Source organism: Hemitrygon akajei, chromosome 12 (assembly GCF_048418815.1).
Source record: "Hemitrygon akajei chromosome 12, sHemAka1.3, whole genome shotgun sequence".
Classification (NCBI taxonomy): Eukaryota; Metazoa; Chordata; class Chondrichthyes; order Myliobatiformes; family Dasyatidae; genus Hemitrygon; species Hemitrygon akajei.
Window position 1 is genome coordinate 69,060,830 of NC_133135.1, and position 14,581 is coordinate 69,075,410.

Below are 14,581 nucleotides of genomic sequence, written 5' to 3' on the forward strand. Positions count from 1 at the left end.
TTAGACTTGGTGACCTTAAAGAAATACATGATTTTCTTAGCAAAAGAAAGGCATGCTGTATATTGCAAGAAGTAATATTTCTTATAAGACTGTGCATCATATTGTTTACAGAACAATTTCAATATCACTAAGAATTTCTTGTAAATAAATTAATTAGGTTGAAAATACTTATACCAAAATTTAAGCTATTTAAATTATTTTATTTAAACCATTTATAAAGAATCAGAAAAGGTATTCTCTGAACTAAATAATGACTAAAGTGCTGAGATTTGTTTTATTTACATGCATCAAATATAGAACCAATATTTTACAAGGAAATCAGTAAAAATATAGTTTTTTATAAGTATGAAGACTGTCATTGAAGTAATTGCACTTGGCTTCTACAGTGAAGTTATATTTTCTCTTTGTATATCACAGAGAAATAAAATCATTCTATTTACTTAATCTTGCATTATGAAGTTGTGCCACAGTAGATAATCAGAGTAGAAACATAACATTTAAAAAAGTCATTATATTAGCATCACATATATAGACAATCTAATATCTACAGGTTGCTTCAGTTCTATTAGCATACCTTTCTGAGGAGTATTATATTATAATTATAACTCTAGGGGAAAACAATTAAGTACTACCCATGTAGAGATATTTTTACAATTTTCTAGATGGCTAGTTGTTTACTAGACAAAGTTGGCAGTCAATGTGATAGAAAGATATTTTAATGTAGCTGACTAAGCAAAATGGAATATGATTTTTGTCATCAATGTGAGATCAGATTTTGGCAATTTCACATGTTAAAGTATTTATTACTTCTGGTAGATTTCTTCGCTGACTGCATTTTGTGTTCCAATCGAACCACCAGATATACTGACAATCTTGTAACAACTATTATTAATAATTTGTTGCAGCCTTTTAAACTACAGTTGTAACCATACTGTGCGTCCTTTTTATTCCTTCATGCAATATACGGTCATCTGTTATAGTACAATTCTTTTGAAGAGGAATAATAGCCTAGAAAGAACACAGGGAACAATTAAAGTCTCCATTGTTAAACATTTTCATTAAATATCTAACTTACTGAAGGTTTGCCCCCTTTCTTCTGTTAGAAACATGAAAGAAGTTTACAATGTTATTTCCTCACTAGCTCTTTGAACAATCCCAGCTAATCACACTGACCAGCTTTTTTCACATTGCTTTGCATTTTTCTCTGTTTCGAAAATAACTCTAACCTCTGTATTAGGAATATTTCCTGATTTTTTCCCCCTTATTCATTCAGTTATGGTGCTATGTTAGTTACTGACTGTCACCTTCTTTCATCACCAACATCATATATTTTAAAATCTCTGTAATTCCTGATCCCAGAGGTGTATCTCTGCCTGTAAACTTAGTTTCTTACTCGTATTTAAAAAGTTTACTGAACCTTTATCTTCAATAACTGAACTTTTAGTTTAATTCCCAAATACTCCAATCGACTTCTTGACTACTCCTCAACTTTTCAAATACTTATGAAAAATCCTACTGCTTTCTATAACATCATCTCCTCCTGTAGTTGGAGTGCCCTTTCTTGGATCAACATTCTGTCTGGAGATAACTGCAACACTCTTACTTTTTAATTGTCATACTCATACCCATTGATCTACATGGACTTTTTGACTTCTGTCCCCCATTTCCACCAGTTAGTTTCTAGTGCTTCTACAATCTCTCTAGCTCTATCATAACAATCCACTCTGCCCTGGTGCTCTCTAAGTGCTTCCCATCTGAAACTATTTCTCCATATTTTGTGACTTGTGGCATCTCTTTTGACTCCTTTTTGTTTCCTCAAATTGACCTTCCATATTAGATGTGCCTTCAGATGGTGAACTCATTGCACCTCATTCCTGGAATCCCCCAGGGAAATGGGGGTGGTCCTGCCCGTAATCAGGAACTTTGCTGGATTCCATGAGAGTGGAGGAATAATAACAAAGGATGCCAAGCTGAAATGTAGACCACTATAAGGAACCAGAAACCAGAAGTCTAAATCAAAAATAGTAATTCTAGAGTTACCTACCAGGTCAATCAACATCTGTGGAAGGAGGAAGAAATAATGTTTCATAAGAACCAAAACACATCTCCCCATGACCTTTGATACTCTGATTAATCAAGAACACATCAACCTCCACTTTAAATATACCCAATGACTTGGCCTCCACAGCTGTCTGTGGCAATGAATTCCACAGATTCACCATCCTCTAACTTAAGAAATCTTTCCTCATTTCAGTTCTAAATGGATGCCCCTCAATTCTGAGAGTAATATCTTCTCCAAATCCACTTTACCTAGGCCTTCCAATATTCAATAGGTTTCAATGAGTTTCTCCCCCCCCCCCACCCAATTCTAAGCTCTAGTGAGTATGGGCCCAGAGCCATCAAATGCTCCTCATGTGTTAATCCTTTCATTCTTGAGATCGTTCTCATGAACCTCCTCTGGACCCTCTTCAGTGCCAGCACATCTTTTCCCAGATAAAGGGTCCAAAACTGCTCACAATACTCCAAGTGCAGACTGACCAATGCCTTATAAAGCCTCAGCATTATTTCCTTGTTTTTATATACTCTTCCTCTTGAAATGAATGCTAACATTACATTTGCCTTCCTTACTGCCAGCTCAACCTGCAAGTTAATCTTTAGGGAATCCTGCATGAGGACCCTAAGTACCCTTGAACTTCAGATTTTTTATTTTTTTGCTGGTTTAGAAAATAGTCTACAGCTTTATTCCTTCTACCAACGGGCATGACCATATGCTTCCCTACATTATAATCCATCTACCACTTCTTTGTCCATTCTCCTAATCTATCTAAGCCCTTCTACAAACTCCCTGCTTCCTCAACACTACCTGCCCCTCCACCTATCTTCGTATAATCCACAAACTTGGACACAAAGCCATTAATTCCATCATCCAAACCATTCACATACTGTATAATGTGAAACAAAGTGGTCCCAAAACTGACCCCTGTGGAACAGCACTAATCACCAGCAGCCAACCAGAAAGGGCCCCTTTATTCCCACTCTTTGCCTCCTGCCAGTCAGCCAACTTCCTATCCATACTAGTACATTTCCTGTAATACATTGGCTCTTGTTAAGCAGCCTTATGTGCAGCACCTTGTCAAAGGCCTTCTGAAAATCTAAATAAACAATATCCACTGACTCTCCTTTGCCTATCCTACCTGTTATTTCCACAAAGGGTTCCAACAGAATTGTCAGGCAAGATTTTGATCTTAGAAAACCATGTTGATTTTGCCCTGTTTTATCATGTGCCTCCCAGGTACCCTGAAACCTCATCCTTAATAATAGACTCCAATATCTTTCCAACCACTGAAGTAACTGGACTTTCTTCTGCTTAAATAGTGGAGTGACATTTGCAATTTTCCAGTCTTCAAGAACCATTGCTGAATCTAGTAATTCTTAAAATATCATTACTGATGCCTTCACAATCTCATCAGCTACCTGGTGTGTAGCCCATCTAATTCAGATGACTTTTCTACCATCAGAACTTTTCAGCTTCCCAAACACCTTCTCCTTAGTAATAGCAATGACACTCACTTCTGCCCCGACACTCTAGCACTTCTGGCATTCTGCTAGCGTCTTCCACAATAAAGACTGACAAAAATATTCATTATGTTCACCCGTCACTTCTTTGTCCCATATTTTTACCTCTCAAGTGTCATTTTACATCTCTATTTTACTCTTTATATATCTGAAAAATCATAATGTATCCTTTTTATGTTATTGGCTAGCTTACCTTCATATTTCATCAACCAACAGTCTTTCCTACTGTTGGTTTTTAAAAGGTTCCCTATCCTCTACCGTGCCACTAATTTTTGCTACTTTTATGTCCTCTCTTTTGTTTTTATGCTATCTTTGAATTCCCCAATCAGCTAAATACTTCACTATTTTTGTGATGTGTTTTCCTGTGCCTTCCGAATTTCCCCCAAAAACTCCAGCCATTGCTGTTGTGCCATCATCCCTGCTAGTGTCCCTTTCCAATCAACTTTCACAAGCTCCTCTCTCTTGTCTCTGTAATACTGCTACATCCAATTTTACATTTTCCATCTCAAATTGCTCTGTGAATTCTATCACATTGATTTCTGCTCCCTAAAGCTCACTAATCAAATCTGGGTCACTAATATAGCACGCAATCCAGAATTGCCTTTGCCTAGTGGGCTCATCCACAAGCTGCTTTCAAAAGCCATCTTGTAGGTATTCTACAAATTCCCTTTCTTGGGATTCAGCACCAACCTGTCTACCTGTATATTGAAATCCCCCATGATTATCACAACACTGCCCTTTTTATATGACTTTTCTATTTCCTGTTGAAGTTTGTAGCCACATCCTGGCTACTGTTCAAAGGGCTATATGTAACTCCCATCAGAATAATTTTTACTCTTGCAGTTCCTTAGGCTCTACCCACATGGATTCTACATCTTCCAATCCTAAATTACCTCTTTCTGAGGATTAGAATTCATATTTTACCAACAGAGTCCCCCCACCCCCTCTGCCTACCTGCTTGTCCTTTCAATACAATGTGTATCCTTGGATGTTAAGCTCCCAACTATGATTTTCTTTCTGCTGTGACTCAGAAATACTCACAATGTCATACATGCCAACCTCTAACTGTGCTACAAGATCATTTACCTTATTCCATACACTGTGTATTCAAATATAACGCCTTCCGTCCTGTATCAATAACCCTTTTTAATTTTGGCCCCCGTTACACTTTAACTCATCCTGCTGACTGCCTGTCCTTCCACACTCTCACTACACACTGCATCTAGTTGTATACCAACTTCCGTCCTCAGCCCTATCAGTCCAGTTCCCATTCCTCTGCCAAATTAGTTTAAACCCTCCCCAACAGCTCTAGCAAACCTGCCCGCAAGGATTTTTGTCCCCCTCAGATTTAGGTGTAATCCGTTCCTTTTGTACAGGTCATACCTTCCCCAGAAGAGATTCCAGTGATCCAGAAATCTGAAACCTGTCCCCTGCACCAATTCCTCAGCCGTGCGTTCATCTGCCAAATACTCCTGTTCTTACCCTCAATGGCACATGACACAGGCAGGATTCCAGTGATTACTACCCTGAAGGTTCTGCTTTTCAGCTTTCTACCTAACTCCCTATATTCTCACTCAGAAACTCCTCCCTTTTTCTACCTATGTCATTGGTACCAATATGTATCATGACTTCTGGCTTTTCATGCTCCCCCCTTAAAATGCCATGGACCCATTCTGAGACATTTCTGACACTGACACCTGGGAGGCAACATCCATCTGGGTGTCTCTTTCATCCGCTTTTTGCTCCTCTAATTATGGAATCCCCTATCATTACTGCACTCCTTCCCCCTTTCCCTTCTGAGCCACAGCACCAGAGTCAGTGCTAAAGACCTGGTCACTGCAGCTTCTCATCCACCCCAAGAGTATCCAAACCAGTTTACTTATTATTGAGGGGAATGGCCACAGGAGTACTCTACACTGGTTGCCTATTCGCTTTCTCTCTCCTGTCAGTTGCCCAGAGACCTGCCCCCTGCAACTTAAAGGTGACTACCTCCCTGTGGCTCCTATCTATCACCTCCTCGCTGCAACCCCAGTTCCTTAAAGTGTTCTCTGAGGAACTGCAGCATGGTGCACTTTGTGCAGATGAAGTTATCAGGGAGACTGGAGGTCTTCCAGAGATCTCACATCTCAAACAAAGAACATACCACTACCTCCAGAACCATTCTCAGTGCACTAGCAATGTACTGACAGAGAAAAAAAAATACTAGAAACTTATTTAGAACCTATGCTTGTGCTTACCCAAGCCTGTTGACCCAAAGCTTGACCAGTCTAACACTGGTCCACACACACAAATGCCACTCCATTTACATCTCCAGTTTTTATTGGCCCCACGCTGATTGCAGCCCGCTGAGAAGAGCCGACAACACCTAAGCTCTTTGTAAACCTCATGCCGTGTCATCAATGGACAACCTCTCACGCTGATTTTAGTCCACTGACTATTGTTAATGATACGTTAACTCTCATTCCTACATTTCCTTTCAGATTTTATATAAGCCATTCTTAGTCATTTAATTTCCCTTCCACTTTCCCACTACATTTTACATGCAATTTATAATATTTTTGGTCTTTTGCTTTTGAAGTGCTTGTTTCTATAGAGTATGTCTCTATGAAAATGATTTAAAAATATAATTTCTCAAGATACAGAGGAACTACACAAATCTCATAGTAACTGTTGATTTAATGATGGATGCAGGAGAGCACCTTTCTCTAAAAAACATTCACTTTATTAAGTCTCTCATTGGGAAGGCCACTAATCACACCTGCATGGAATATTGGCAAGAGATGAAATGAAATACCTCCCAAAATATCAAAATCTTCAAGCAGCTATAGAAGTGTAACAGGATTTTAGATGATCAAATGCAGCCGAAAACTTGCTGACAAGTTTAAACATCAGACCAAATGATTAGAAACATAGAAAACCTACAGCACAATACAGGCCCTTCACTCCACAAAGCTGTGCCGAACATGTCCTTACCTTAGAAATTACCTAGGCTTACCCATAGCCCTCTATTTTTCTGAGCTCCATGTACCTGTCCAGGAGTCTCTTAAAAGAGTCACAACACCTCCAATCTTCGTGTCATCAGTAAATTTACTAACTCATCCCTCCACTTCTTCCTCCAGGTCATTTATAAAAATCATGAAGAGTAGGGGTCCCAGAACAGATCCCTGAGGCACACCACTGGTGACCGACCTCCATGCAGAATATGACCCGTCTGCAACCACTCTTTGCCTTTTGTGGGCAAGCCAGTTCTGGTACCACAAAGCAATGTCCCCTTGGATTTCATGCTTCCTTACTTTTTTGATAAGCCTTGCATAGGGTACCTCGTCAAATGCCTTGCTGAAATCCATATACACTACATCTACTGCCCTACTTTCATCAATGTGTTTAGTCACATCCTCAAAATATTCAATCAGGCTCGTAAGTTACTGGAACAAAAATAAGCAAATCATGCTTTAATAATAGATTTGGGCATCTGACCACAAGCTATAGAAATAAATAAATAAATAATCCTATAAATCAAATCTATAGAAGAACATTTTGAAAAGGACATTTTTCTACTATTTCTCTCAATTATATTAAGTTCCTAATATACAAAACAAAATTTGTAATATAAAAAAATCAAAAAACTCTTTTAGTATATCTGCTAGAATAAACCTTCAATGACTATCATTCATTTTCAAGGCAGAAAGACTTACCTTAGAAAAAATTTACTGAAGTGATTTCACTTTCGCCAGCAGAATTTAAAGCAACAATTTCAACTGTATCATTCTGAACATTTGAAACTTTACACGAGAGAGTTGATGTTCTGCAAATCTCATTTCTTTCTAAATTGTAAACTTCATACACAACATATTCTGCGGCATTAATCGACTCCTTCCATGATAAAAATAGTGTACCATTTTCCAAAGAAGAATTTAGATTGGTTGGAGGGCAAGGCACTGAAATACAAAATATTATTTATATGCATGATTGGTTTGTTACTTGCATAATGCCACCAAGAGATTGCTTTTCTTTTAATTGAAGAGACTAGAATGTTGCATGGAATAAATTGATCGTTATTTAAAATCATGATGAATGGAAAGTTCTTAACACAAAGTGCATTAAATCGTGAGATTTCATCATTAGAATATATTCAAAGCGGAGACATGTATTTTTGGATTGGAGGTGGGGTGGGGTGGCAGAAATGGTCTTGAAGTACCCAAGATGACTTTGATCTCTGCAGCAGGCTCAGTAACATTAAACATAAAGCTTTTTAGGTCCCATGTGTACCCTGATCACCTAGATTCATCTCACCAGCACTTCTCTTATCTTCTCTGTGCTGGTCTTAAAATTCTGGTCTAGTCTTCAGGCACAATTGAGTTGATATTATCTAATTTCCTACGTATTTTTAGTCATTATACAGTAATAATTGAAGGTCATGATGATATGTGACTTGGATGGAATGTCATTTGGCTCCTTGAACGTTCTCCACCGTCAAAAAGTTCATCTCTGATCTTCATCTTGATTTCCCAAGTGCTTGCTGCCCTTCACCTTATCAATGTTAAAGATTACAGGTTAGAGGATGAAGTTGAAGAACAAGTTATTAATACTCTGTGGCAGGAGTGAATCAGGTCATGTACCAAAGCAATGACATTCCCTATGCGAAGATCCTTTTAGAGCATCACAGGAGAAGCTAGACCACATTATTTAGTTGAGGTCTATTACTGGTTATTCCTGGAACAAAGCAAGCTTTAATGGCCACATGCCACACTGAGACATTATTTAGTTAGGGCCTATTAATTTACCTCCTCTTCTTTGTTAGGCCATTCCTGCATGTTACCTCCACATTACCAAATGCTCTCTCACCTCTCACTCATAATTGCCCTCTGATTCTCCCTAGCCCAAAAAATTGATTCTTTCTATTGATGAATCCTGATATAGACCACCGATCTCTATCCAAGACTTGTCACAAGGCAATGATTAATGAAAGATCAGTTCACATCTCTCCTTGCCCCCCTCCTCAACTGGGTTCATATGCTCTGATGAACAGACACCCCTGTTCAGGGTCTGATTTGGCTAGCTTATCTTTCTTCACTCATTCCACAACATGTGAAGGAAATTGGGTAATATCAACTCAACTGCGCTGGAAGTCCACACTGCAATTTTAAGGCCAACTAAAGGAGAGGCACTAGTGAGCTGGAACTAGATGTCATCAGGATATATAGGGAGCCTGATTTTTTTGGGATAATGTTGTTTAGGAGTATGAGATTGAGAAGCATGCCAAGCAAGGTGATTGGGCAATTCAAGAGAAACAAATGGAGATTATTCCCCGGCTTCATTTCAGTAAAACAACAACACTGAGTAAGGTTAGGACCTTCCAACTCAGTTAGGAGGTGAAGCATTGAAGAGGATGATGCGGTCATTGAAATAGAAGGCTAAGGTTGGATTAAGGAGGAAGTAACTGTATATATAAGAAAACATACTGGAACAGATGACTTGTATTTATTTTCTTGTCCATTAATATCTTTTAAGTCCTAACAGTACAGAGCTGTAGGGAATCATTTAACAGTATGATGAGATTTCAAACATGTGAAAATGTGCTTTGTTTCTAATTCTATTACCTACCATTGAAACCACTTAAAGGGGTGCTTGGGCTGCTGACTCCTGCTGAATTCCGAGCTGTAACAGAAATGTTATACGTGGAGCTGCAAGGAATCGGGAACTGGAAGAACGTTCTGGTCGTCCAATATGAGCGCAGTGCATACAGGGAGAACGGATCCTGTTCAATTTGTCCATTAATATTGACTTCATAGTCTTCAGCACAGTGACTGTCCATCCAGCTGACCTCAATTTCTTGTACTCCATTACTGGCAGGACCCAATATGGCTTCAATGTCTTCTGGTACACATGGAACTAAATGTCAACATGGATGGAATAACAAGTAAGATGAAATGAACACCAGTCGTATTAAACTGGAATAAAACTGGTCAGGCAGTTGCTATTTATATGCCTATAAATAGACTGGATTTTTGTAAAAAGAAATATGTATAGTACATATTAGTATAATCTTTTTTTCATAACAAATAAGGTTCTAAATGAAAACACAAGTTGAATAACAGATAGGATTAGTAGTACATTTACCTGTGCCAACTTCATATGTAGTTTCAATTATATTCCTGCAAACTCCATCAGAAGCATAAACAGACACGTTGTACTTGGTACCACAGCTCAGCTGCTGAATGTAACAACTTGTGTTTGTTGTGTTACAGTAAAGCAGGTCTTCATTGTTAGCACTGACATCTGCCCTATATGATATTGCTGTATTACTGTCGCCCCATGAAAGCAACATGGAGTTGTTTGCACAGTCCACATTAGCTTCAAGGTATGGTGGATTACATGGCACTGGAAGATTGAAGAAAAAATGTCTGTTATTTGGTGAGTGTTGTATTAGAGGAAAGCATTGTGCAAGTCATTTTAAAGTTGGCAATTTTGTACCAGTAGCACCTCAAATACTTACAACATATTAATATTTTAGATGAGGATGAAGAATGTATTGTAGTCAAACTTGCTGACAGCACAAGAAAGCATATTAGGAGAAGTTTGTGAAGAGTCTGCTAAAGGACACAGATGAGTGACTGGGCATACTTTGGAGGATAATATAATATATATAATGGAAGTTATATAATTTGCTAGGATTAAAAAACAGAATATTGTTTTAATGGACATTGTCCATAGAATGTTGCAGCACAGGGTGATCATCACACTAAGTTATAACGCAAACTACAAATATTAGGAAGGCAAATAGAATGCAGGACTTTATTGCAGAGACAATGACAAAAGCTGAGAAATCTTGGCTCCATTGTTCAATGGAGCATTGCACTGGATTTAAATTAGGCTTAATTAAAGAATGGGAACTTGAGTCTAGAATTAGAAAAGAGATCAGCAAAACTTGATATGGGAGGCAAGGGGTGAGTAAGTGTGATTTTGCAAACAAAGAACTTAGAAGTAGACTTTGCCAATGCTATTGCTGTAACTTCAAAGCAAGAAATCTAATAAGTGATATATGAGATAGACATAGACACAGCTAGACATGGGAAGCATGATTTCACTTCAATTACTGAAACACAACTTAAAGAAGAGGGTTGTGGTTTGGTAATTGAACTGATATCATGCTTCTACCTGTCTATATGGGAGCATAATTCCAAATTAAACATTTTAAAAAGTTAGATGAGATGGAGGAGAGTAAAATACTGTAAGTGGCAGGGAATAAAGGGTACTGAACTGGACTATAATACTGGAAAGCTACTACGTTTGCTCCATAAGACTCAGGATGAGGTCCTTCGCTTTTGGTGTTCTTTGTTAATGATTAGACTTAAAAGTAGGCACCACAATTAGGAAGATTTCAGCTGATATAAAAATTGGCCATGGAGCTGATAGTGAGGGAAGTTGAAAGTAGACTCAGAGGCCAGTTTATTAGGTACACCTAATATAACTATCTAATTAGATAATATGTGTGGCTAGGCACAGCTCTAACACCATCTATAAATTTTGCTGATGACACAGCTATTGTTAGCAGAACTTGATGGTGATGAGGAGGCATACAGGAGTGAGATAGATCAGCTGGTTGAGTGGTGTTACAACAACAACATTGCACTCAATGTCAGGGAGACCAAAGAATTGACTGTGGACTTCCAGAAAGGGAAGTTAAGGGAACACATACCAGTCCTCATTGAGGGATCAGCAGAGGAAAGGGTGAGCAGTTTCAAGTTCCTGGGTATCAATATCTCTGAAGATCTATCCTGGGCTCAACATACTGATGCAATTACAAAGAAGGCACAACAGTGGCTACATTTCTTTGAGAGTTTGAGGAGACTTGGTATGTAACCAAAGACTCCCACAAATTCCTAACAGTGTACTGTGGAGAGCACCCTAACTGGTTGCATCACCATCTGGTATGGAGGGGCCACTGCACAGAATTGGTAGAAGCTGCTGAACGCTGTGAACTCAGCCAGTTACACTGGGCTCTGACCTCCCCACCATTGTGGACATCTTCAGAAAGCGATGCCCCCGATAGGTGGCATCCATCATTAAAGACCCCCCCCCCCCCCATCACCCAGAACATGTCCCCTTTCATTGCTACCATCAGGGAGGAGGTGCAGGTGTAGATACACACTCAATATTTTAGGAATAGCTTCTTCCCCTACCCCAATCAGATTTCTGAATGGACACTGAATCCTTGTACATCACCTCACTATTTTTTTCTTTATTTGCTCTCTTTTTTCACTGTTAATTTCATTTAATTTTTAAAATTATATTTCTTATTGTAATTTATACTTTTTTATTATTACATATTGGAATGTACTGCCATGCAAAACAGCAAATTCCACAACATATGCTAGTAATATTAAACCTGATTCTGATTTTGAGCCAATCATGTGGCAGTAAATCAATGCGTAAAAGCATTCAGACATGGTTAAGGTATTCAGTTGTTGTTCAGACCTAACTTCAGAATGCAGAAGAAATGTGATCTGAGTGACTTTGACTGAGGAATGATTGTTCATGCTAGACAAGGTGATTTGAGTATCTCATGTACTGTGAGATTTCATAGAAACGTAGAAAACCTACAGCACAACACAGGCCTTTTGGCCCACAAAGCTGTGCCGAACATGTCCCTACCTTAGAAATTACCTAGGGTTACATATAGCCCTCTATTTTTCTAAGCTCCATATACCTGTCCAGGAGTCTCTTAAAAGAACCTATCATATCTGCCTCCACCATCGTCGCCAGCACCCATTCCATGCATTCACCATTCTCTGAGTAAAAAACTTACCCCTGACATCTCCTCTGTACCTACTTCCAAGCACCTTAAAACTTGCCATCTCATGCTAGCCTCTGACTATCCATATGATCAATGCTTTCATCATCTTATATACCTCTATCAGGTCTTATCCTCCATCACTCCAAACTAAAAAGGCTGAGTTCACTCAACCTGTTCTCATAAGGCATGCTCCCCAATCCAGGTAACATCCTTGTAAATCTCCTCTGAACCTTTCTATAGTTTCCACTTCCTTCCTGTAGTGAGGCAACTAGAACTGAGCACAGTACCCCAAGTGGGTTCTGACCAGGGTCCCATCTCGCTGCAACATTACCTCTCGGCTCCTAAACTCAATCCCATAATAGATGAAGGCCAATGCACCATATGCTTTCTTAACCATAGAGTCAACCTATGTAGCAGCTTTGAGAGTCCTATGGACTTGGACCCTACAATCCCTCTGATCCTCCACACTGCCAAGAGTCTTACCATTAATACTATATTCTGCCATCATATTTAACCTACCAAAATGAACCACCTCACACTTACCAGGGTTGAACTCCATCTGCCACTTCTCAGCCCAGTTTTGTATCCCATCAATGTCCCACTGTAACCTCTGACAGCCCTCCACACTATCCACAACACCTCCAATCTTTGTGTCATCAGCAAACTTACTAACCCCACTTCCTCACCCAGGTCATTTATAAAATTCACAAAAAGTAGGGGTCCCAGAACAGATTCCTGAGGCACACCACTTGTGACCAACACCCATGCAGAATATGATCCGTCTACAACCACTCTTTGCCTTCTGTGGTCAAACCAGTTCTGGATCCACAAAGCAATGTCCCCTTGGATTTCATGCCTCCTTACTTTTTCAATAAGCTTTGCATGGGGTACCTTGTCAAATGTCTTGCTGAAATCCATATACACTACATCTACTGCTCTACCTTCATCAATGTGTTTAGTCACACCCTCAAAATATTCAATCAGGCTCAAAAGGCATGATCTGCCTTCGACAAAGCCATGCTGACTATTCCTAATCATATTATGCCTCTCCAAATGTTCATAAATCCTGCCTGTCAGTATCTTCTCTATCAACTTACCAACCACTGCAGTAAGACTCATTGGTCTATAATTTCCTGGGCTATCTCTATTCCCTTTCTTGAATAAGAGAACAGCATCTGCAACCCTCCAATCCTCTAGAACCTCTCCTGTCCCCACTGATGATGTAAAGATCATCGCCAGAGGCTCAGCGATCTCCTCCTTTGCCTCTCACAGTAGCCTGGGGTACATCTTGTCCAGTCCCAGTGATTTATCTAACTTGATGCTCTCCAAAAGCTCCAGCACATCCTCTTAATATCTCCATGCTTAAGCTTTTCAGTCAGCTGTAAGTCATCTCTACAATCACCAAGATTCTTTTTCCTAGAGAATACTGAAGCAAAGTATTAATCAAGTACCTCTGCTGTCTCCTCCGGTTCCATACACACTTTTCCACTGTCAGACTTGCTTGGTGCTATTCTCTCATGTCTTATCCTCTTACTCTTCACAAACCTGTAGAATGCTTTGGAGTTTTCCTTAATCCTGTCTGCCAAGACCTTCTCATGGTCCTTTCTGGCTATCCTAATTTCATTCTTGCTAGCCTCGTAAGTTTCTAGATCTCTATCGTTACCTAGTTTTTTGAACATTTCATAAGGTCTTCTTTTCTTCTTGACTAGATTTACAATAGCCTTTGTACACCACAGTTCCTGTACCCTACCATCCTTTTCCTGTCTCATTGGAACGTATCTATGCAGAACCCCATGCAAATATCCCCTGAACATTTGCCACATTTCTTCTGTACATTTCCCTGAGAACATCTGTTTCCAATTCATGCTTCCAAGTTCCTGCCTGATAGCCTCATATGTCCCCTTACTCCAATTATATGCTTTCCTAACTTGTCTGTTCCTATCCCTCTCCAATGCTATGGTAAAGGAGATAGAATTGTGATCAGTATCTCCAAAATGCTCTCCCACTGAGAGATCTGACACCTGACCAGGTTCATTTCCCAATACCACATCAAGTACAGTCTCTCCTCTTGTAGGCTTATCTACATATTGTGTCAAGAAACCTTCCTGAACACACCTAACAAACTCCATCCCATGTAATCCCCTCACTCTAGGGAGATGCCAATCGATATTTGGGAAATTAAAATCTCAACCCTGTTATTATTACACC

The 14,581-nt window shown here is 39.3% G+C and overlaps 1 protein-coding gene across 1 annotated transcript in view; it reads right to left on the bottom strand.

Annotated features, from left to right (window-relative positions):
* Nucleotides 1-225: 225 nt before the first annotated feature.
* fndc7rs1 (fibronectin type III domain containing 7, related sequence 1) overlaps nucleotides 226-14,581 on the bottom strand; it is a 157,518-nt gene continuing 143,162 nt past the window's right edge. Inside the window, exons 67-70 of the mRNA XM_073062451.1 lie at nucleotides 9,697-9,957; nucleotides 9,181-9,468; nucleotides 7,272-7,514; nucleotides 226-1,008 (exon numbers count right to left, since the gene is read on the bottom strand). Of these exons, the coding sequence (XP_072918552.1) occupies nucleotides 7,273-7,514; nucleotides 9,181-9,468; nucleotides 9,697-9,957 (791 nt within the window). The 3' untranslated portion in view covers nucleotides 226-1,008; nucleotide 7,272. The remainder of the gene's footprint in view (nucleotides 1,009-7,271; nucleotides 7,515-9,180; nucleotides 9,469-9,696; nucleotides 9,958-14,581) is intronic.